Raw genomic sequence first — 23,195 nt, 5'->3', positions numbered from 1 at the left:
AGAAATCAGTGTTCTATAATTTTTTAAGACAATTGTAGAACCTGGCAATGCAATTAAACTGATGATTAAATTGGTGTTTAACTTGATAACTTTCGATTCTTACTTTGACCTTATTAAATTATTAGGTCGCATGTTTATTCGACGATCATCAGGGCGAAGTGTTCGAAATTATGTCTCCCGGAGAGCAGGAACGCGAATCATTTTTTAAGCAATTATTCCTCCACTCAACGTTCGACATTGAATCGAATCAATCTTCACAAGGTATAACATCGATAAGTCGTTGAGAATGTAATACAGTATTCCCAGCTTGTACCGAACCAATTACAATTCCCTGCTTAGGGACAATAGGGAGCCTCCCGCCGGTGTTATAATTTATTCAACGCAAATAACCGCCGACCCTTCCGACCGGTGGAATTGAAGTTGTTATTAAAAATTATAATTTTTACAAAGTAAGGGTTTTCATTATCACTTCGTTACATTAAGAGCAAAAAGACAAAAATACATGCACATTTGTTACGATTATTGTATTTGTCATGTTTTCATGAAAGTATTATCAATGAATCGACAAGGTATATCTGATGAAAATAAGTTTAAATACAACCCCATTTGTACAATTCTTAATTATATGTACGTAGTTGAAAGTATTTCGAATAATATATAATTAAAAATAGTTTTAATAAGTTCGTGTCCGAATTCGCTTTCACTGGGAAAATCTCATCCATCCACTGATGATACCCTTGCGTGGGTATAACAAATTCCCGGATTCGTGTCTCATTGTTCCCGATTGCTGAGCGACAAATACAAGTACTTCGAGACTCGTTCGTTGTTGCTCTATCTCGCTCAATCTCGATGTATTCAATTCATTTTTATTGGACGGTACATGCAAACCACGATCTCGAATTGAGATAAAAATATTCAATGCGTGTAAAAGAAATTGTACCTCCGTTATGTAAACAAGGGAATTCGATTTGTTGCATACAAGCAGGGAATGCTGTATCTTCTTTGGCAAGAGTTATTTGGATTAACATTTGTTAAATTACGTATAAGAATTTGACAATTATTTTTAAAAAGTAAGCTATATACTTTCACTCTTACTTGCGATTAAAAATGTAGTTAAAAATTCGATACGTTTAACTACCGTAATTGTTCCTTAGAAATAATCAAATAACACTTTCCAGCGAAATATTCTTTCTAGAAAAAATTAATAATTATACAAATTTCTGTTCCACTGGGACAGTATGAACATCTTGACGAATTCTGTATCTAACGATTTGTTATTAATACAGTGGACTTTGTTCAAACGGGAACCAGTCCTAAGAAGACTATCAAAGAAGGAGGAAGGAAGCGAAAATCGGCAAGGAAAACTAATTCCTCGGAAAATTCTCTATCACGTAAGCGAATGGTCTTGTAATTCTCTAACAGAATTATTTATAACGCGATAACAAACTCTATGACAACGATAGAAGAGGTGTCGTCGTCACGGAAGTATAAACATGCAGCCAAAGCGCGCAGTAAACTTTGCACTGTGAAATCGGCCCAGTTCAGGACGAACTCGAAGACAAGTAATACGAACTGAAACTCAAAATTACGATCCCCGATGGATTTATAGATAACGTAACGTAATTCTTCGTTAGAAATTACTATTAAAAGAAAGAGCAGCGCATCCGGTGAGGGACCATCGTCAAAACGGTCAAAGAACGTGTCCGCGGGAACTTTGTCTACATCCAGTAGCGAGAAATTCACCGATTCACAAGCAGAAGAATTGCTTCAGAAGGTCATCGAGGTCACGGAAGCGTGGTCATGCCACGAACTGGAGGTTCTCTACGCTTCTCTCGAATTAACTTTGGAAAGGAACGGTGAAGATTTATACACCGCGGTCGAGGAGTGTCTGGAACAGTTTACAGAATTTAGGAAAATCAAAATGAACGTGAAAAGAGAAGAGAAATGAATTTCCATTTCTCTCTTTTTGGTAAGAACAAACGCGATAGTTTGTAATTCCACCGTTACAAGCAACGTATCCTTTCGTTCACTGATCTATAATTTTCAGTCATACGCCATCGTAAACTAGGCTAACAAGTACCAGTTCAAATCTGGTTACACTTAATCAGATGAGATGGAATCACGCCCAAGTTTGCCTGTTTTGTGTTTTGTTAATAATGTATCGTACGATATATAATAATGTATAATGTATATCATTCTGGTTGTGTTCATTTTGTAATAATTCTTCGTCTACGTGTTGCATAGTGTTTTATGTAATGTGTACGTGTCAATGGTTATCGTCTGCTTTGATAAATACTTTATTAGAAGGATAAAATTTTATTCAATGAATGCGGGAACGTGTTGTAAAATAATATTGGTAATCAGAATTATTTCATCGCACATTGAAAATCACATACGTTAACTTCTTATTCAAGACTTTTAACTTAATAGTGGTTCCGGAATCATCCCCACATCCAATTTATCATTGTATTTCTATGATAGTGTCCACTTTGAATTATTTCGAAATGTTTCATTCTAACGCATCGAAATGATGTTCTCGCTCTCTCGCGTAACACTCGGCTTCAGATTGATGTTAGAAGAATCAATTTTTAGAATAAAATCGCCTATCGTACCCGTTAAAAGTTTTCGAGCGGACCAGATTGTGTAACTTTTATCGGGGGCTTACCTATTAGATTCTACGGCATATTAAGCGAGAAATATAATATATCACGAAAGACGTTAGTGCACGTTCTCTTGTATTGAAACTTTCATTAGATGAATATGCATGGACACCGAGACGAAACTCGATACCGTTCTGAGGTATCGAAACTTCCTGAACACGACCGAGGCATGTTTAATTATTTCGGTTTTTACAATTGACAATGAAACAACGTCCGCGAGTACACTTGAACGCGGCCAGCAGTCCTGTTGCGTAACAAAGAAAGTGTTCAAGTTTATGTGGTTTACAACAGAATTACTTTCTCCGATGGAACAATGCTCCTTACAAAGGAAAATGTAATCTGTGTATTGACGAGTATCTTGTCACTTGCATTATTGCGAATTTTTACTTTCCGATAAATATTCTACAGTCTTCAATACTTTTTCAGGATACGTTCGTGGAGTTGTAGCTGAAGCGCTGTAAGTTTATACTTGAGTAAAGTTCATGACAAAACGAGGATGCAAAACAAGAAAGGAGAACTTCGTGTTTTTACCTACCTGTTCTTTTTTTCCGGTTGTAGGAGTATGGATGAAAAATTGATTAAAATACGGGGCCACAGACTGTGCTATCATACACGCTACTTTAATGAATAGTTTGCAACCATGTAATCATTATTTGAAGTCCGGGCATAACTTTTGCCGAATTACCTTTTCATCGCTTAAAGTCTGATAAAAATGAACATTTTTTATATCCATTTATACAACTTTTCAAGTTTATTTATGTTTGGCAAAATTTATGTTGTCACTTTATCTAATATTATTGAAAACGTAACGGCAGAAGTTGGTTACAAAAATTGTTACATAAATTTTATCTGCCGATTTTCGTCTTCTCTCTTCATTGAAGAATATACTACTCTCCGCGATAATTGCTCGAAAGTTTATAAATTTCGGGTTATGAAAATACAGGAAACGCGTTATTACTATTCGCGAAAAAAATGAAGTAACTTGTCTGCAACGCTCAAAATCGAATATCGTGCCCGTCAATAAAGTGGTCTCCTTTCTCTCCACGCATGATATGGTAATTCACGATCAACCATAATTGTCTCTTCTCCCCGATGACGGAAGATGGAAAGCAAGATCGAATCTCCTTGAAGAGAGGCGGAGAGAGCCACGCGGTTCTCCAGGCTTATCAGTTTGTGCCGGGCAGCCGTGCAATGCGTTGCCTCGTCTTGCAGCTTAATTGTGCCTCCAATTTCACGCGTGACATACATACAGCCCTTCACGGACTATATGTGTTGGCCGCTTAACTTCCGCTGATCGAACAGGAACTATCGGAAGCGGTACACTCTTGCATCCCCTCGAAGACTTCGGTACGTCACGTTTCGCGCGAGTGGAAGAAGGTTCTTCAGAAGACTCCGGTAACGCGTGGACTGACTCTCGGGCATGCCAAACTTTAACAAAATACACATAGAAGTTGAACGATCGTATAACTCAACTAAGACGATGATACCACCTAGGAATTATTTTATACATATACGTTTCGAAAGTACATTTTGCTTTACTCTTCCATATTTTCTTCATTTCAAACCGCGAGGTTTCATACATAAATAAAAAGAAGGTTCGTACGATATTAGCGTTTATCGTTAATTTTTGTTTCATCTCGTTAATACTCTAGATCGTTTTGTAGGGAAACTTATAAGAATTTAATAGTCTCGGCGTACGTACCGTGTGCACGTTACTTCACAAACTATGGGGAACTCGGGAACTAGGTAAGGGAACGGACGTTGTAAATTATGCATTCCTTAATCACAGTTGGTTCCAGTTACCGTGTTCAAATGTGATTTATATATTTCCTTTACCGCGTTGAACATCACAGACGTAATATTTCTAATTCCAACGGATTTAAATTAGTATGTTTTATTTTTATTCTATACCATTGTACTGTCGTAACGTACAGTTGTGATACCTTCTTTAAAGGCAGACCATGCGTCATTGATCGACAAAAATAATATCATTTGAGAAATTCGCGAATCGATTACAATCAAATTTTAACCGATAGTATTTTTCAAAGATCATTTATTATAATTATCAAATGTATTTTCTGTTTCTTTGAAGTGTCATTACGGAGCATTAAACAACGTACCACATGTACACTACAACACAGCTTCAAATACACAGTATTGGTAATTTTTGTTCCCGCAAATATTGTAGAACATAATTTAAAAAAGCAACAATAAATGTTTCTTTTAAGAACATTTATTACAAAAAACAGTATAAAACTGAAAAAGTATATATCCTGAATAATCCACGAAAATATATAAATAAAAACATACATTAATGACAATGTTACTTATTTACTAAGTAATAATGATATCCGCACGAGACACATATTGCTATGTCTATTTAAGTAGCAAACGTATAAATTGTTGAAAAACAAAATAGAAACAACAACTTTCAATATTGCAGAATCAGTGCATAACACATAAACAATACACTCGTGTGTAATTGTTCCTAAACGCAATGTTCCACTTGTTTTTCTAAACCAAATAGGCAATGTTTCTCGTAAATACGAATATGTATTTCTTTACTCTTATAATACGAATAATACTTTTATCACTGTGTATCCCTTATTGTTAACATAATTTTTGAACACGTTAAATTATTGTGAGAGAATAACTTTAATCGTAAATAATCGCGTATTTACTTAAAGCACAGTATATCAATTAAAATAAAAAGTAACATCTGTTTCGAGCGTACAAAAGCTATTCATATCCCCTAACGTGACATTCCGGAAACACCGTCTACCAATGATACCGTTCTTCACAGTGTGCTAACGTTCCTATAAAACTATAATCATCATCCACCGGGCACGTTGTTTCCATTGCAGTCTATTCATCGGTGTCATTGACTAGATCTATTACGGTCGGTCTATTACTTCTATTCTCCGTTCCACCGGAACACGATACAAGAAAGCGGCTAACAGGTTCCTCCACCGTCTCCTTATTGTTGTTTATCTCGAACACTTCGTTGTAGTAACTGATGCCGTAGCATCCCAACATCTCCGACGGAATATTAACTCTCTCATTACAGGACATTACGTTCTTTTTCGCGTTTTCCGCTACACACAGTTTATTACTTTGATTCGGTTTTTGTACTTTCGTTAATGGTTCCTTCGTGTTCGAAGAGTACCTCTCCTCCGTTGTGTTTCTAACGATATTATTCTCGGAATTCGGCTGAACCGCGACTCTGTTTCGTTTTTTTGCCGGCTCGTCGTTCGCGATACCACTCTTGGTGTCACATTTCGCAACGACTCGTTTCCTTTTCTTTGCCAAGTCGACGTCCTCCTTCTCTGGCAAATACCAACCTTCCTGTTCCATTCCGATCATATCTCTGACAGCATCCCGCACCAGCATTTCCTGTTCGAAACGATTCGGTGACTCTTGATTAATTTCTTCGGTGGCGTCGTGCCCTCTAACGATTCGTAGAACTTCTTGTACTTCGTCGTCAGAGTTTTGTTCGTCAATGATAACGGATTTCAAGGTTTGTTGATCCGATGGCACCGAGAGACGTTGTTTCGTTAGATTTACAGGTGAAATTATATGGTTTGGCACGATTATTGGGACAATTATGGGAGGCATTATCACTTTTACCGTTCTGACTATTTCTGATAACTGCGATTGCTTTTTCGATGGAGTATCTTTTTCCCTCTCATTCCCGTTAAAGTCTGTTTGGCATGACTGCACATTTGTGATTTTAGCACTGTTGCGTATTTTATTGGAATTTAAAATTGGGTTTAGAAATGATTCCACAATCGATGAACTATCACACGTGTTATTACATATCGTCGAATTATTCGTATGCCGAGCGGAGAGCGCACTTGGGATATTATTTTTATGGCAACACACATTTTTGGTATCTTTTTGTTCGGTTGGATTATTTTGTTGCGATATACACGTTCCGTTCGAGTTGAATGGTACTATGTTCGGTAGAACGTCACGAATAGTGCTGCCTTCCTCACTTGTGATTGCGCATGATTTCGTCAGCCTGTCCAAGATGGAAGTTCCCTTTTGTGCTGTGCTTTCCCCGCATTGGGTCTCCTTGCTTGCTACAATGTTACCCGCCAAATATCGATTCGTGCTGGTTACTACATGCATAGGCGAGCTACAACACTTGCAAGAACTATTATCGAATACGGAGAGATCAATATGAGGAACGGCACCTTCGTCGACATTTTTCTCCGCGATGAATTCGGTACTAGTGAATTCGGTAGTAACCTCATCGTACTCTTCGGTTTGCGTAGCCATGTCAATTCTATTCCTCTTCAAATACTTGCGCTTCAGAGACAACCGACCGACAACTTCCTCCCCTATCCTTAAAGTTAAACGCAACTTCCTTTGCAAGTTCGATATAGGACTCTTGTTAGCAATAATAGTTGGAAGTTCACAAGGATCGGAAAATATTTTACACTCGCTGTCTTTATCCTTTAAACACTGGGTTTTGCTTTTGGTGATCGTTTTCAAATATGCACGATGTTTTCGTTCCGAGTGTAAGTTTACGTCCGTTTCGCACTTGAAACACTTTCCACATGCTTTACACGACGCTCCCAGGATAACGACACTACAGTCACGTAACTTTACCCCATTGGGAATATTAAGCGTTTTAGTTGTGTGGTTACCGTGTAACGTATTATATTCACACTGAAATCTTTTCATTTGAAGCCCCATGCAGAGAAAGAAATCTTCTTTCCCGCTTATTTTTGAGGTATTGACATTATGTAACTGTAGAATATTATCTACACCACATTTAGTTGTCCTTAACGTGTATCTGTTTGGTTCCTCAGTACTATGGTAGACCCTTTGCACACGTGGCGCCATCTTCTAACGGTCGTTGACCCCTGTAAATAAATATTAGAGACCTATCGTCATATTGACATTCTTTTTTTTTTATATACACATGGAAATCTAACGCGAATGTAATTAAATAATTTAGTTAACTTTGATTTAAAAATCGTTCTGAATTACTTAAACTATAAAAATTATGGTTATTTTAAATACACGTCCAATTAACTTGGTGAAAAACAATGAACTATAAAATCTACGAAAGTTATTACTTGATAACTCAGTAAACATACGTAACCGAGTAAATATACATAATGCAATAAAAAATATATAACTGTTTTGCATTGATAGCATAAAAAATCTCTGGTAGGAACGACTCAGTTTGATAACGTTGTAGATAAATAATTGACATTCCAAGAACCAAGAACAGTATAAATAACAAATATGAGAACGACAGATTCACAATTTAAATGTAGAATAGATAAAAATACGATGTATATGTATGTAACTCTAATACTAGTTCTTTCAAAAATTTATATTTCCTAAGATTAATTATAGAAGTAACGATAAATTAAAAAAATTAACGAACGTATAACAAAAGATAATATAATATCATTTTCAAAAAATCTAAAATATATGTTACTAAAATTGTAAAAAATAGAATGAATTACATAAAAAGATACAATAACATTACAATTATGTCAAAATCATCTAATTGAAACGTAAGGAAGCGCCTATAATTACATATTTAATTTTCTGATTACAATCATGTATTTTTTAAACAAACAATCAAAAAATAAAACATACACTTATAAAATGACACTTATCAAGAATAAAACATTAACATACAAAATTTTTAATTAAAATTATTGTAAGTTTTATTACAAGTCTTAAGGAATTTAAATACAACATTTCTGTTATTTGTTGAAATATAATATATTTCTGCTAAAAAATTGTTGTGTACAATACATAATCAATGCTTATTTTAAGTTAATAATATTTACTTCAAATTTTCTATAAATAAATTAATATATTTTACATAATTTATTTCCCACTAATGTTTATTCTAAATTATTCTAGAAGTAAACATGTGGATTTTTTACTTGAAATTATTCAATAAAATATTTAAAAACATTTTAAAAGATTCCTCAAATTTAAGTAATGATTTTTTAATAATTAAAAAGAAATAAAATTACTTACATTTAAACACGTAAGATATCTTCGTTACAAAATATGCCTTTGATAAATTCAATGTTAAACATAAGAGTTTCAAAACAACACAAACAACCGATATTGAAATTGATGACACAATTTCAGTGTTGTCTAACACTTATCTCACCCACACGAGCACGACTGCAGCACCAATCTATTAAATGTAAATAATTAAAACAAATTCGAGTTCTAGTAAGTAGAAATTAAATTACTTTGATTCGATTCGAGGTAGTTCTGAAAACTGAAACATAGTAGACCCAACAATGAAACATGGCAACACTACCCACTCATGTGATCCGATAAGACCCAGGACGCTCTACCAACACTAAGTAAGGTTGTTATAGCTTAACCAATCACGAGCCTACTTTGTTCACGTGCTCTAACTCACACTACAACGCAAAACCTCTGTGGAGCATGACTCATCTGACTCGCGCAAACAAGAATGAAGAACAGTGTTGTTGCCTCTTCGGCAGTTAAATATATTTTAATAGAATATTTATGTTCTCAAAGAATCGAATTTTAATAAGAAAGGACCTCTCATATATTTGACGTGGATTATTAATGTGTATTTATACATAGCAAAGCGCAAAGGAATTCAAATTCAATAAATAGCTAAAATTTATTTATAAAAAACTTATGAAAATGTTCACAACATAAATTCAATCTATTTATATTTATTTTATATATGTATTTAATTACATTATTTTCTAAATTGTGAAAGTAAACATTTTATTATATCTTATAATAAAAAGGGTTATTGTAAATAAAATTCGATATTTTGTATAAGAACAAATACAATTGTAAATTTATATACATTAAAAGCGGAAACCTTAATAAAAACGATGAATTTATTGATATGAGTATAAGTTGTATTGTGAAACTTAAATTGCTTGACTGCGAACCACTGGGAATGTGCTATGCGAGACTAAACATGCCTCACCATAAACACTTGATCAATGTCACAGCTGTGTGACATTAACGTTCAAAATTACGCTTGCAAAGCGATAATGCTATGAAATATTAGATACAAACATTAAATATTGCGTTGAATAATTATCAATGTATAAAATTTACATCAGAAATCAGAAATTAAAATCGCATGTATTTAAACATTATTACTAATTATATCGACATATCATTAATATGGAAACGAACATTTATACATTTAAAGAAATATAAATGTGTATACAATTAAACAAATCCACTAATCATCTTTTTGAAACACTAGTGTTACTTTATTATTTTTAAGTGATAAATGTAACGTAAAAACTTAATTATAAGATAAAATTCTTAAAAACTATGCATTTTTATCATCCCTATAAATTAAAATAGAACTACCTACTAATATGGTCCTGTGGCGCAACGGACAACGCGTCTGACTACGGATCAGAAGATTCCAGGTTCGAATCCTGGCAGGATCGGTTTCCTTTTTTTTCCCATAAAAAACTATTTTTCCTTAAAAACATAAACTTATACAATTTAGAATAGTATCGTTATTTTTTTATAGTTAGTTTATTTAATAGATCAAATTAAATATTAATAATTTTAAGTATCGATACTATCAACATTATATCTATAATAAGTAGAAACATAATTTTATGTGAAATAACTTCAGAGTAGTTTTATTTCTTCTCAGAGTAGTTTACTTCAGAGTTAGTTTTAAACAGGTTATAACACTATATCAGTAATAAAGGAAGTATTAAAACAAAGCATAAATAAATCTATATAAAATCGATGGACAAGATTTTATATGTCGTAAGACTAGTAATTTATGTATCATTCTAATAAAACAGATTGTGCAACATTATGTACAGAAAAATATTTTCTTTATTATCGAAGAAGAGTCATGCTGTGTGAGGATAAACAGAAGTGAACATATACAATATTATACTTGTGTGCACGTGTTTTTGCTTTTTCTATACACAAACTAGCCTTTAGCTGCTTCATTAATATAGAAGAAATGAAATATTATTAAGGAAAGAAAAGATGGATATATTAATATTATAGTAAAACAATTAAACTGGGTGGTAGTTTATTTATACAAAATCATAAGAGGTGCAATTCGCATGGGTTAGTTATATTGTAGATATTATTAAAATATGCAAGTTGGTAATACATGAGTTTTAAGGATCGTTCAACTTCGATAACAAAGTGTAATGGACTTTGTGATAGTCTAATAGCTAATAAGGACATGCAAAGAACCCCAAGCAATTTAGATCGAGCATTAACCTCCTATAGCATGTAATTTTTAAGGACGCTTAACGTACTGATGTAATACGCGTAAAACATATGTAACCGTTCATACAATGTGCAGTATACATTGTAATGTTCATCATAATTATTTGAATGTTTTGCCTCAACTGAAATTACTGATTAACACTAATAGGAAGTGGTTATATTAGAGATACATTGCAAGTAATTAACACGTCATATATTTGTTCCATGCATGATGTTAAATTGATGGGATGTTGTTTCTACAGGAATAACAGAAATCTGCGAATGTACTTCTCAATATGGATATTCGTGCTTGTGCAATTCAGACGTATTCGTAAGTCTTTTTTTATTTTAAACGTATCATTTAAACGATATAGTCTACAATACTATTTACATCTTAATTGGAAATTTTCTTTGTATTCCATAGAGTTCACTCATTTCGTACCACAAAATCGATTTATAACGTAATATAATTACTTTTTTTTTTTACCAATAAAGTCAACTTTCAAAATATACTGAAAACGAATCGTGCTCAACACTACAAGAAAATACAAACATATGTTACGAACTCAGAACTTCAATTTCATCTTCGTGTTACATACTAAGATACAAGCGTTTTGCATACAATGCATTTTTTCTTCCGCAATCAGCATACCTTTGTAAACAAAAATGCATTCATGAATACACACATATATATGTATATATGACCATTAATATTAACAAATATCATTCAAATACTTCTTGTTAAATGTCTTTTCATTTCACTCGCTACAAGCAATTTTACTCTTCTATTAAATTTGCTTTATTGCGATAGAATCTCCATTACACGAGCTAAAGAGATGACACGTCGATAATGAAAGAATGTTTAGATAATAGGTCATTCTCTTCTGTGACATTAAACTTGCCATATTATGGGGAAAACAACCCATGTATATGTGATAGAATTGGAAACGGAAAAGTTCTTCGCATTGAGGGTTTCTGTCCCTCTTTATGTCACGTTATCCCTGCCACTTAACACATTATCAATCAATCGGGTAGATTTATTAGTTCCATGGGACAAGTAGATCTACTTCTTCGTGTCACGTTGCCCCGTGAGCTCGTGATACTTTTGATATCGGATTCAAGTAACAAAATTGTCCTTATCGCTGTTTATGTTTATTCGTGTTTATAAATCGTTCAAAAATTCGTAGATTCATAATTATTCTAATAAGCATACAATTCTATTGTATTTATATAACGCCGTTCAATTTATACACTTGTGAGAATGAAACCATCGGTACGGTTTAATCATTGAATGACTCAAGCAGAAACTTACTGGGTTGTGTAACAATAGAGCATTTCTTCCTAACGATGTCACCCAACCACTGTCACTTCATAGGCATCTAACATTCTATGCAAACTTTATTGTACTACTATGCAATTTATCCACCCTTTTACACGCAAGCTATTTTCAGTTGTTCTTGCACACACATTGTACGTATTTAAGTACGATAATTCACGATCCACCAACCACGCGTTTTAGAGATGATTACAGTGACATTACATTCGTTTCCTTTTCATTCATCTTAACACGTTTACCTCGATCCAAAGAATTAGTGCTTAACATGTAACGGTCAGTATAAAAATTAGAATTTACGAGATAATTCAATTTTCTTAACTTTTTTTACTCATGCCACTCTTGTTTTCGGTGATTACAAGTAACGGTATATGATATTTAATTTACTTTGATTAAATTACCTAATAATATAATAATAAAACAGGCACGTTAATTATTATATTTTCCACTCATTATTTTCCAAGTATTAAAATTTAAATAATCGTTATCGAAGTATTACGACACTCGAAACCTGAACATTGTATACAACATCGACTACGAGAATAAAGAGTGGAAATAGGTTGGGGTCAATAATAATATATCTAATCGTAACGGTTGAGCATCTTTATAAAAATACAGTGTTATTATCCTTCGTAGAACTTGCTTCCGGGAACGTAACAATCCTAGATTCGTTGCGAGGACCATGCGAGGGCTACAAACGCGGCGAGGACGATCTTCAAACGTTCGATTTTATCAGCAAGCTGAAACTGGATCTGCTGGAGACGAATTACACCAGCGTGACACGAGTCAGAGGTAGCAATCGCATGCAGACTGCTTACAGATTGGAGAAAGACACCGACGTGACTTTGCCAACGAAGTACGATTTAATATTCTATATTGAAACGATGCTCGCAATTCTCCAAACAAATCGTTTCAAAGGTTACATCGAGTATATCGAGACCATTTTTTCCCCCGATCTTCGCCAGGAACGTACTTCCGAACGGACTGCCAGCGGAATTCAGCGTAGTCTGCACGTTCAGAGCCAGAAAACTGTCAAAATACACTTGGCATATTATCAGAATCATCGACATGGAAAACCAGCCCCAGTTTTTAATCGCAGTGAACCCGAAAACTCTGACCCTGGACATCTCCATGAAGGACGAGGACGGAGAACTGCAGATGACATCGTTCTCGGCTGACCGCGTGAGTAGAATTCAATCAATGGAATGTTGCGGCCAGGAATTGAGAACAATTATAATATCGATTACGGTTCTTGAAACAGTTACGAAGAACCGTTACGATTGATTCTCACTTGCTCGTAAATTGGTCGCTTACCTGAAACGAGTTACATCGTAACCATTAACAGCTCATTACAAACCAAAAACGACCACTCTGAGAATAATCTTATTTTATGAAGGGAGTACGATCATATTTTTTCCATATTTTTTAAATTGTCTCGAAATTTGCGAACGAAGAATTTATTTACAATATTCCGGTCGCAGAAACGACTATTCGGCGTAAACAAAAAGAAATCGGTGAAAAAGGTCGATCCTTCTCGATGAGTAATAATTTCGGAGATAAAACTGCATTTGTGCAGTCCGTTTCGCTTAAATGAACAAAAATTCAACGTTCCAAGTTCTCCTTAATTTGACGTGGACTACCCCGTATTTCAATTTCATCACTATTCCCTGACATCGACCGCAAAAAGTGATCGATCTGGCGTGGAATGACCCAACATTGTTTTAAACGTGAGCATTCACACCAGTGGGGACGCCCACGTTCGGTTGACTGCGCGCAATCTTTGGCGACAATCCTGGAGTATTGTTGAACGTGGACGCTACGTAGTTCGCCATCTCTATTTTCATTGAGTATTTCCTTTCGATCGTAAACACTCCGGTCATCCGAAAGTACACGTGGAATTTTGTTTTGTAACATTAAGCGTCACTCGAGTGTCGCATTCCTCGAGCGCCAATAGAAGTCAAGATTTATCCAGAACCATTCATACACATCCATTCCGATTACAGTTCCAATAAAACATTTACAACGAACGAGTACTTACTTACTCGATGGAACTATCGCTTGGTCGATCGTTACTTCACCAACGTAAGGAGGTTTATTCGCAGATCTTGTCGATCGTCGTTGGATTTTCTAACGAAGAAAACGGTTGACCAAACTTACGAGTAAAATTCGATGAAACTCCACGTGTATCGGACTACTAATTATAAATGTGTAACCATAGTACGGATCGTGTACCACACTCAGTCGATGTTCATAGTTGTTCGATTTTACGGATGTATAACTCGATACGCGCGTAGCGAGTCAACAGAGAACTCACGAGCTTGTGAACAGCCATTAAGACCCATTTACCTAATACTCTTGCGGATCTACAATTTCCAGGCATCCAATTAAAGAGATTTGTATCGTCAAAAATCGTACGCTTTCGTTCACGTTCGAATAAGTATTTTGTCGAAAATCATAAAGACACGTTCGCGAAAGCTTTGTCGGCGTGCTGGAAGCACATTAACCACCCTTTTCGACTTGTGAAATGCGCCTTTCTAGGTCAGATTCATTTCTGAATATTTATATTTCTTGTTTTTTTTTTCTTTCTTTCTTCGTTCAATCGCTGTTTGACACGAATCTCACCACTCGCTGACCCAATTGAAAATCAAACGACATACGTACGTGCAGAAAAACACGCGATTAAATCTCCGGAAGTCGAGCGGGTATCGACTAATCTCGAGCGCTGTCAAGTCGGGTCCCGTTTGAAGCGGGCGGCTCTTAAAAGCGTCATCGAAGATCGCGCGATGATTAAAAACGGGTCTAGGAGAGCGCGATCACCGATGCATACTTCAAAACGAAATCCCGGTCGACGTATCGAGCCGATCCTTTGTCGAGCGCCGATGGTCGAGCGGACGTATACGTAAATTACGCGCGAAAAATGTCTCGTGACCTATTGCGTAAACGTCGCGCGAAATGGTTTAAAGGTTTTTTTTCGCGACGCGAAGAAAGGCGTTCGCGTACACGATGGGACAGACTGATGAGAATACCATTTATCGTGACACTCGTAACGCTTCGAAGAACTCGCGCGTTCCCTTGACGAAACGGATGAACTGCGAACACGGGCCAAGAAAATCGGCCCGTGTCGTTTTCGATCACGTTTAATCGTTTCGCGTTACTCCTGACGAACTCTAACTCTTAGCAAAGTTCACGCGAGCTTGACGCGGAAAATTTGATGAGACGTTCGATCGAAACACAGATGTTCGATAAGAACTGGCACAAAATTAATGTCGGAGCCTTCAAGGATAAATTGGTGGCCTACGTCGACTGTGAACTCGCTGGTGTGCTGGTGGCGAAGCCTCGAGGACCGATCAAAGTGGATGGCGATATCTCGATATCGAAGATGTCCCATAGCAGGCTCACTGTACCGGTAAGTTCGATCGTACATGTCCGAAACTGCGTGCATTGTGTACCGGAGATAGCGATAAGATCGCTAGCGCTGTTAACAGGGTGCCGGGGTACTCATTAGTCAATTTCAATCGACGATGCAATTACCGAGTGTTTTGTCGTTCATATACATATTATCCACGGAGATAAGACGCGGTACGTTTTTACACGACATTCGAGGCTAATTACGAAAGCAGATTACATCTTTCTCGATTAAGAGCGAATTAGGGGGCGATGGTGTGTTTTTGTTATTAAATGACCGAGCAGGAAGTGTTGCATCCTTTGATGGCGAGACACGAGATTTAACATTACGTAATATCAGGTTTTTGCGAGTAGAGGGTGAAGCGTTGAGCGCGAACTATCATGTTGCCATGTAAAGTGGATTGATTCGCACAGGTTTGCGTTGAATTCTTTTCGTCGTGTAACTGAATATAATCGCAAAATTATTTATAAATTCGACGGATCAAATTTATATTCCCCAAATTTCTACCGTTATAATAATTGCCTTTTGTAAAACCGAAAGTGTTTTACGTTTCTTGAACGGGATCTGCACGTATGGTCAAATCTTAGAAATTAACCGAGAAGATCGTGACCATAAAAATTGCTCTTAGTATCGATAATGAAAAAGGGGTTCCTTGTACATTGGTCTAAAAACAAACATAGCAATACTTCCCCGGCAACGTGTTTAACATCATTAATCTTACGATTGGATAATAAGTTTAATTTTTTTACTAAAAAGTCTTTTTATACATATCAATATGTAGGTTACACGTTTTATTTTATTCGCTGAACAAATTAATTAGAAAATAAATTATGCTAAAACATCAAGACGAAGGAAAATTATCGTCCGTTCAAATGTGTTCATTGTTGTTCTTTATTACCATTGAAAATACGAAGAGAAATACTCGCGGAACTCGCTGGACACGGATCTCTTACGTAAACACTTTACAGAAACGTTCGGAAACGTTTTAACTAAGGTTCCTAGAACGCGGAGACTTTCGACAAAGTCGGTGAAGATCGTAGGACGTGCGATCACGATCAGAACGGGAACAAGTTCGCGCACGCGAATTTCATAGAAGTCCTATGACACATTCTCGGGGGATGCTCGTGCCCATCCATGCGACGAATGTATCCGTCGCATGCCGCAATTAAGAAGCACTTAATTAATAAACACTTTGTAATGAACGAGGCTAAGACGTAACTGGGACAAGCTAGATTTAGTGCCACACTCAAAGTGTAAAAGCGTAACGCGCATAGAAAAACATGCAGACGGTATTATTAACCCAGTTTCGCGAATAAGCGACGGAAACTAAATTTATACGCGTAACGAGCATAATAACGTAATAATGAGGTATTCAACTTCTTGATGAAATTTCGAAGGGAGACACGATACATTTTCCAAGAAACGTGTTAATTTTGACGAATCTCCGCTAGATACCGAGAAGAATTCCCAAGCTTTCAAAGTAGAACTCCCTTTCGAATCTACAACTGCTCGAAACTTTCTGTTCTCGTTGTAATTTCTGTTTCCCCTTGAAACGTTCCTCCAGATCGATGTACAGTGGATGGTCTTAAATTGCGATCCTACGAGACCGGAGAGAGAAACCTGCGAGGAACTACCGGTAAGTCCATATATTTTACACAAGTTTGCTATCCATTAAGATCCCGCGGTTGTAATTAACGCAATTGCAGAAGAGCTTTAGCAGCCCTTTATTGCCTCAGAGACGACCAGCCTGCGAAATTATCTGTCCGCAGGGACCTCCAGGAATTAATGGCACACATGTGAGTCGTTACTTCCCTTTATTGATAAACAGTAATATCCGATGTAAGAACTTGGGTTTTTATCAGAAATAATGTTGTATATATTTTCAATTCTTCGGAGAATCGATTTAAAAATGACTTAAAGACTTACTGGATTGTTCTTCGTAAAAATTTAGTTCGAAGTGTAATAAAACTATTTGTCTAGGGCTTGACGGGTCTGCCCGGATTACCCGGACCTCCTGGACCAATAGGGCAGTCCGGTTTACCTGGTCGACCTGGCATTCCAGGCATTCCAGGAGAGAAGGGTAAAACAGTGCGTATCTACTTGCAAACAGCTTTCAATTCGACGATATATTACAAGTAATTCTTTACGCGTTTTATTCTACATTATGGCTATGTTTATCAGGGTTCACAGGGATTAACTGGTGCACGTGGATTCCCCGGACTTTCAGGTCCTAAAGGATCCATGGGACTAATTGGGCCACCTGGTTTAAAAGGAGAACGCGGAGAAAGAGTGGGATTATTATTTTATTGAATGCACTTTTGCCGTGTCATTGTCACCGAAACAAAATAAACAATGTAGTCGTACTCATTTTATTACCAATAGGGTGACATGGGATTCCCTGGACTCAAAGGAGATCAGGGTTTTCCAGGACCACGTGGCCATACAGGACTACCCGGTCCACCGGTAAACATTAGCGATTATAGTGGTATTCTATCACGATTTGCGGGTCCGCCGGGTCCTCAAGGTTATTCAGGCGAAAAGGGTTCAAAGGGCGAACAAGGCGAGCGTGGTGATAAAGGAGGACAAGGTCAAAAAGGTATCGGTTCGATATCTATTTTTAGACACTTAACCCGTTAAAGATTAATACGATCGTGTCAAGTGTTAAACGTTAGCGTTAAATACGATTACGTTGATTTATCCGATAAGTAATCTTTGAAGTGCCGCGTAAACTAATTCAATCTTGTTAGAAATCGTGTAGAGTTGTGGGTGTCCACGTGTACGGTGATTCATCGTTAAACGCATTATTCTTCGCGCCAGTGAACGCAGGACGCTTAGTCTTTGCTCCCTTTAACGAAACGGCGTATAAACCGATTAATTCTCCGATCGCGTGTTTAATTTATTATAAAAAGTGCGCCAACAATTGTCGACATTCTACTTCGAAACAACCGTTGTTACATTTATGGTTTCTCTTTGCAGTGATAATTGAACCATGCGAAACATGGATCAAATTTCATCGTTGCGATTCTCTGTTGCTGAACGATAAATCATCCTCGTACCCTTCGAATCTGTTAATGCGCTAATTGCTATGTTACAAAAGGTCATTGACACTTCTGAAGAAATAATTCCTCCCAATAAAGTGTGTCAATAGCCGTGTATTTAAAGGTCGAGCGCAATCGTTTTAATAGTCTCAACTGTCTAACCAACATATTTCCATTTATTCTATCTTCCCCTTCTTCAGATTTGTAGCACAATCTTAAAGCACATTCGCCCTATAAGAAATATATTAATAATACACCGCATGGTCAATTCATTTTTAAGGATCGCAAGTTACTAACTCCAACTAGTGCAGTCAAAGTTTAGGATGAACTGCTGTTACCCAGTTTTATTTTGCAACATTTAAAATTCAAGATCATCAATGCTTCTATTTAAAACCGTTAGTACGGATAAAAATGTTATTTTCCCTAAATTATTTCTCCTTATCAAAATTATCATTTAAAATATTATTTTTCATTTTGTATTTCAAATCACTTTCTTCTGGGTCTGTTTTTTTACTAGCGTCGTAAAGAATCGAATGTTACTAAAAGCTATAATTCTAATATTCCTTGTTGGACGACACGAAGACGATATATTATCAGACACATTGACGTCGACCTACATACAGTCATTCAAAGTGATTGTAAATCAATTTGTTGCAATCTGCTGCAATGCACGTAAACCGATTCCTTTTATTAATCACTGAATGTATGTCGTTCTCGTGATAGAAACGAACAGCGGAGCTCTTAACATGGATCTAATTGCTGTCGTTCGTTTATTTCGTCATTATGTAAACTATTTTAAGTTTACCATAAACTATTTTAATAACTGCCTGGTAACAACTAACGCAAATGTGCATCGGTATCGTTTATTTTACTTTTTTATTACGAATGACGTATTCCAACCTATGTACACAAATAACAAATACTCCTCTTGTTTTAAAAAAGTAATTTACACAAATCATGATTGATACATAAATAAATAAGTCTTATTTATTGACTGTTCCTTTGTTATTAAAAATAAGTGTTAAAGATTTTCACTATTATCCTAAGTCATAGTTACTATTCAGGTGAACAAGGAGAGAAAGGGGATCAAGGACACGATGGATTTCCTGGAGCTGAAGGTATAGCTGGTATTCCTGGACTTGCTGGTATTAAAGGAGCGACAGGTTTCCCAGGAGTACCAGGACAACCAGGATTACAAGGTCAGCCCGGTGTGACCGGTTCACCTGGACTACCTGGAAACGAAGGACCAAAAGGCGAACCTGGAGAACCCGGTCGTGATGGTCCGTAAATACAATGAAAGAGGATTGTTGTCATATTAATTGTTAACATTCGATTACTTCGTTTAGGTTTACCCGGTTCGGTAGTTGGTTCTGTAGTACCTGGACCACCTGGACCACCTGGTCCCGAAGGCCCTTCAGGTACACCTGGAGAAGACGGTTTTCCAGGACCGAAAGGAGAACCAGGTCCTGTTGGTCCACCGGGTGTACCAGGATTGGAAGGCAAAGCTGGTTTTCCCGGTTTATTAGGGTTGCAAGTAAATTCACGTTATCGCTATCATAAAATATTGCACACAGAAAATAGATTTTGCTAATCGATGCAGCATGATCACCTCTTTCATTTAATAATCGTGGTCAGGGTCCACCTGGTTTACCTGGAGAACCAGGTCCTCAAGGACATCGTGGAATCGACGGTTTGGCTGGGACACCAGGACCACCGGGAGTCGATGGAAAGTCTGGACCAAAAGGTGATAAAGGTCAACCAGGAGAGGACGGCCGTATTGGACCTCGTGGTTTACCAGGAAACGCTGTGAGACCTATTTGTGTTTGTTAGATAGTAAGAACTGTACGAAACAAATTGTAGAGGAACTGTGTAAAACAAAATATTTTATATTGTAATTTACTACATTTCATTTATCGCATATGTATGTCAGAAAATGTTCTTGTTCAGGGTCCTCCGGGTTTACCAGGCATTGCGGGCTTTCCGGGATTAGATGGACGACCTGGACCAGCAGGTGTTCCAGGTCCCCCAGGACCAGCTGGGACAACTGCAGATATGTTAAGTACGAACGAAGTTTTGAAAAGTATCGGTAACCCAGGAGTTAGTGGACCCAGAGGTTCACCAGGGTCTCCAGGACTGGTAAGTGGTTCGAGAATGTTATTGCAACGTTTATATTGCATATATGTACAAATTACGGCAGTAAGGTTTCTGATAACTTTTTTTACATTACATATTAGTTATATTTCGAAGTAAGTTATACGATTGTTATTACTTAATGCCAGCCAGGTGAGAGAGGAGCTCCTGGAGAACGAGGTCCAGAAGGTCAAATTGGACCGGCCGGAATACCTGGAAAGGATGGAGCACCAGGACTACAAGGACCGCCTGGAGTCAGAGGTCAAACAGGAATGCCAGGTCTTCAAGGATCACCAGGCCGAAGTATCAGTGATTCGGAAATTCGGGATATATGCACAAGCGTGCTACGAGGTGGATATTCATTTCAAGAAATTATTTTATGTTATTTGAAAACGTGAAACTCAATAGCTGGAGAGCAAGTAGCGGGCTTAGAAATGATTCGTAGAAAGAAAAAGTAGTTGCAGCTTTCGTGTTAGATACAGAAACAGCACCCTCGAGGTGACTCGTTCTGGGCACGATGTTTCGAAACAAAAAGAATAGAAAGATAATTCGTCCTTTTATTGCCACATACATATACAGAGCAGATGACCGAGATGGCAGCACTGATGCAAGGTCCGCCTGGTCCACCTGGTCGAGGCCGTCCAGGTCGCCCTGGATCACCTGGTCCACAAGGTCGTCCAGGTACACCCCCGAAAAAAGGGCTACCATCCCAATTTGCCTGCATTTGACCTCATAACTGTAGAATACGATGTCAGAGATTAGGGAGTCGAAACCGAAAGAATTGTTGCGAGACGACCAAAATGGTATTTTACAGTCGTTTCAGAATTACGATTATTGAACAGTAACCGAAAAACGGTCGGTTATGTACTCCGATTTCTATTTCGGTTTCAAATTCCTGGTAGATATGGGTTACTGCTATGGGTTTTTGGTATCTGATACTGGAAAGCTCATAATGCTTCCCAGAAATCCATAGTAGAGGACGCAGCACCATCCTTAGCGTTATCGATAGTCATAGCGAACGGCACAATGGTCACCGACGTCATCGTTTTGCCATGAGTTGCTTGAAATTCCACCTTCATCTTTAGTTAGAGCCGGCATTCATCAGCGTCGTGATTTACGTACACGCAGATGCCCGTGTCCATTCGATTAACAATCGATCGATCGATCGGGGATTAACATCTCACGTTGCCGTGCGCCGATAAAGATGATGGAATCCTGCATGTGTCACAGAGAGGCTGAAAGAACTAACAGAGGGTCTACGAGGGCCACCCGGGTTGCCGGGACTGGCACGACAGGGCCGTCCCGGTCGAGCCGGAACCCAAGGCATCCCAGGTACCTATCGCTCGCAGGATCCCAACATATTCTTTCTGTTTCCCTTTTACATCGATGTAACAAATTTCACGTCGTGCTAGTTGCACTGACCTCTTGCATGTTAAAGTTTCATTAGTAAAGCAAATTAAAATGTTGACCACAGAGACAATAAGTAGTTGACATAGCACGCCTTGAATATTAAACGTAGATGCTAACGGTAAATTATAAAGAGAGTTTCTTTTTAATGAAATGTGTTTTATTGAACACAATTATTCGATGATCGGTTAGGTGATCCAGGTCATCCAGGTCTACCAGGAGAACGGGGCTTCGTAGGATTACCTGGACCACAAGGGCCTATAGGTCCTCAAGGTCCATCTGGCGAACGGGGAGAGAAAGGTGATAGAGGATCGGAAGGCGTTGGCGTGGAAGGTCCGATCGGTCCAAGAGGACTGCCCGGTACTAGAAAATAATTTTTGCACTATTCGTTATTAAATTTAGAATTTTCTTTTACGAAGGGTATGTTAATAGGACCACCTGGTAACGATGGCGTCGGATTGCCTGGAAGGCAAGGAGAACGGGGGGAACCGGGCAGACCAGGTAAAGAGAAAAAAGATTCAAACACGTTTTTAAGATCTGGTACTGGTATTTTTAGTTTCGTTTATCGACAGGCCTTCCTGGGATGGGAGGTCCACAAGGACCGCAAGGATTACCCGGATTTTGCGAGTTTTGCAATTATCCGAGCGCCAATTACTTACAGTACACTCGCGGCAATGAAAAAGGGCCTTAAACTAGATCCATACTTACGCGAGCATAGAAAGTACAATTAAAAGGTACGAAAAGAAGCATTGATGAGCTCATGAACAATGAACATTTATATTCGATAACATTTTTAAACATTTTTAAAGTCACCGCCACATCAAGGTAACACTCTCTATTGATAACGTAATTTAAGTATAACAATTATTTTACCTTGAAAAATGATCTATGCAAGTTACTATTTAATATGTAGATTAATATATTACAATTGAGCGAAATGTTTGTACATGTCGTCGTAAATAAATATTTTTTAAGGA

At 37.3% G+C, this 23,195-nt stretch overlaps 3 protein-coding genes and 1 non-coding gene across 8 annotated transcripts in view; 3 read left to right on the top strand and 1 right to left on the bottom strand.

Moving 5' to 3' along the window:
* Positions 1 to 2,498, top strand: part of LOC143153673 (ATPase family AAA domain-containing protein 2-like) — an 8,541-nt gene extending 6,043 nt beyond the window's left edge. The window contains exons 8-10 of the mRNA XM_076325092.1: positions 126 to 261; positions 1,287 to 1,391; positions 1,635 to 2,498. Of these exons, the coding sequence (XP_076181207.1) occupies positions 126 to 261; positions 1,287 to 1,391; positions 1,635 to 1,948 (555 nt within the window). The 3' untranslated portion in view covers positions 1,949 to 2,498. The remainder of the gene's footprint in view (positions 1 to 125; positions 262 to 1,286; positions 1,392 to 1,634) is intronic.
* On the top strand, positions 2,499 to 23,193 carry LOC143153872 (uncharacterized). Of its 3 annotated transcripts, none has more exons than XM_076325496.1 (20): positions 2,499 to 4,007; positions 11,168 to 11,235; positions 12,874 to 13,093; positions 13,203 to 13,419; positions 15,473 to 15,643; positions 17,208 to 17,279; positions 17,350 to 17,439; positions 17,624 to 17,731; positions 17,825 to 17,932; positions 18,026 to 18,239; positions 19,746 to 19,961; positions 20,028 to 20,215; positions 20,317 to 20,487; positions 20,629 to 20,817; positions 20,961 to 21,162; positions 21,391 to 21,492; positions 22,042 to 22,143; positions 22,411 to 22,578; positions 22,651 to 22,719; positions 22,791 to 23,193. In XM_076325496.1, exons 2-20 carry the CDS (start codon positions 11,187 to 11,189, stop codon positions 22,907 to 22,909), a joined length of 2,775 nt encoding a protein of 924 aa, XP_076181611.1. In that variant the 5' UTR covers positions 2,499 to 4,007; positions 11,168 to 11,186; the 3' UTR covers positions 22,910 to 23,193. The 3 variants fall into 3 exon arrangements, with proteins under 3 accessions (XP_076181611.1, XP_076181610.1, XP_076181612.1); XM_076325495.1 differs by having other exon boundaries at positions 2,499 to 4,055; XM_076325497.1 differs by lacking the exon at positions 22,042 to 22,143 and having other exon boundaries at positions 3,374 to 4,055.
* LOC143153873 (uncharacterized) lies at positions 3,260 to 8,977 on the bottom strand. Of its 3 annotated transcripts, XM_076325499.1 has the most exons (3): positions 8,900 to 8,956; positions 8,676 to 8,841; positions 4,095 to 7,531 (listed from the first exon to the last, which is right to left on the bottom strand). In XM_076325499.1, exon 3 carries the CDS (start codon positions 7,509 to 7,511, stop codon positions 5,526 to 5,528), a length of 1,986 nt encoding a protein of 661 aa, XP_076181614.1. In that variant the 5' UTR covers positions 7,512 to 7,531; positions 8,676 to 8,841; positions 8,900 to 8,956; the 3' UTR covers positions 4,095 to 5,525. The 3 variants fall into 3 exon arrangements, 2 of the variants coding, with proteins under 2 accessions (XP_076181614.1, XP_076181613.1); XR_012993937.1 differs by lacking the exon at positions 4,095 to 7,531 and adding an exon at positions 3,260 to 4,088 and having other exon boundaries at positions 8,676 to 8,977; XM_076325498.1 differs by having other exon boundaries at positions 8,676 to 8,960.
* Positions 10,036 to 10,108, top strand: Trnar-acg (transfer RNA arginine (anticodon ACG)). Its single transcript has one exon. It is a non-coding gene; the product is annotated as a tRNA-Arg (tRNA).
* Positions 23,194 to 23,195: the final 2 nt, after the last annotated feature.

Source organism: Ptiloglossa arizonensis, chromosome 13, assembly GCF_051014685.1.
Source record: "Ptiloglossa arizonensis isolate GNS036 chromosome 13, iyPtiAriz1_principal, whole genome shotgun sequence".
Classification (NCBI taxonomy): Eukaryota; Metazoa; Arthropoda; class Insecta; order Hymenoptera; family Colletidae; genus Ptiloglossa; species Ptiloglossa arizonensis.
Note: the sequence above shows the minus strand (reverse complement) of the source record. Positions and strands in the feature narration are given on the sequence as shown.

Coding starts and splice junctions, on each gene's coding strand:
- LOC143153873 (XM_076325498.1), bottom strand. CDS start 7,511: ATGGCGCCACGTGTGCAAAGGGTCTACCATAGTACTGAGGAACCAAAC.
- LOC143153872 (XM_076325496.1), top strand. CDS start 11,187: ATGTACTTCTCAATATGGATATTCGTGCTTGTGCAATTCAGACGTATT. Junction 22,144..22,410: donor CGGAACCCAAGGCATCCCAG/GTACCTATCGCT, acceptor ATGATCGGTTAG/GTGATCCAGGTCATCCAGGT. Junction 22,579..22,650: donor CGGTCCAAGAGGACTGCCCG/GTACTAGAAAAT, acceptor GTATGTTAATAG/GACCACCTGGTAACGATGGC.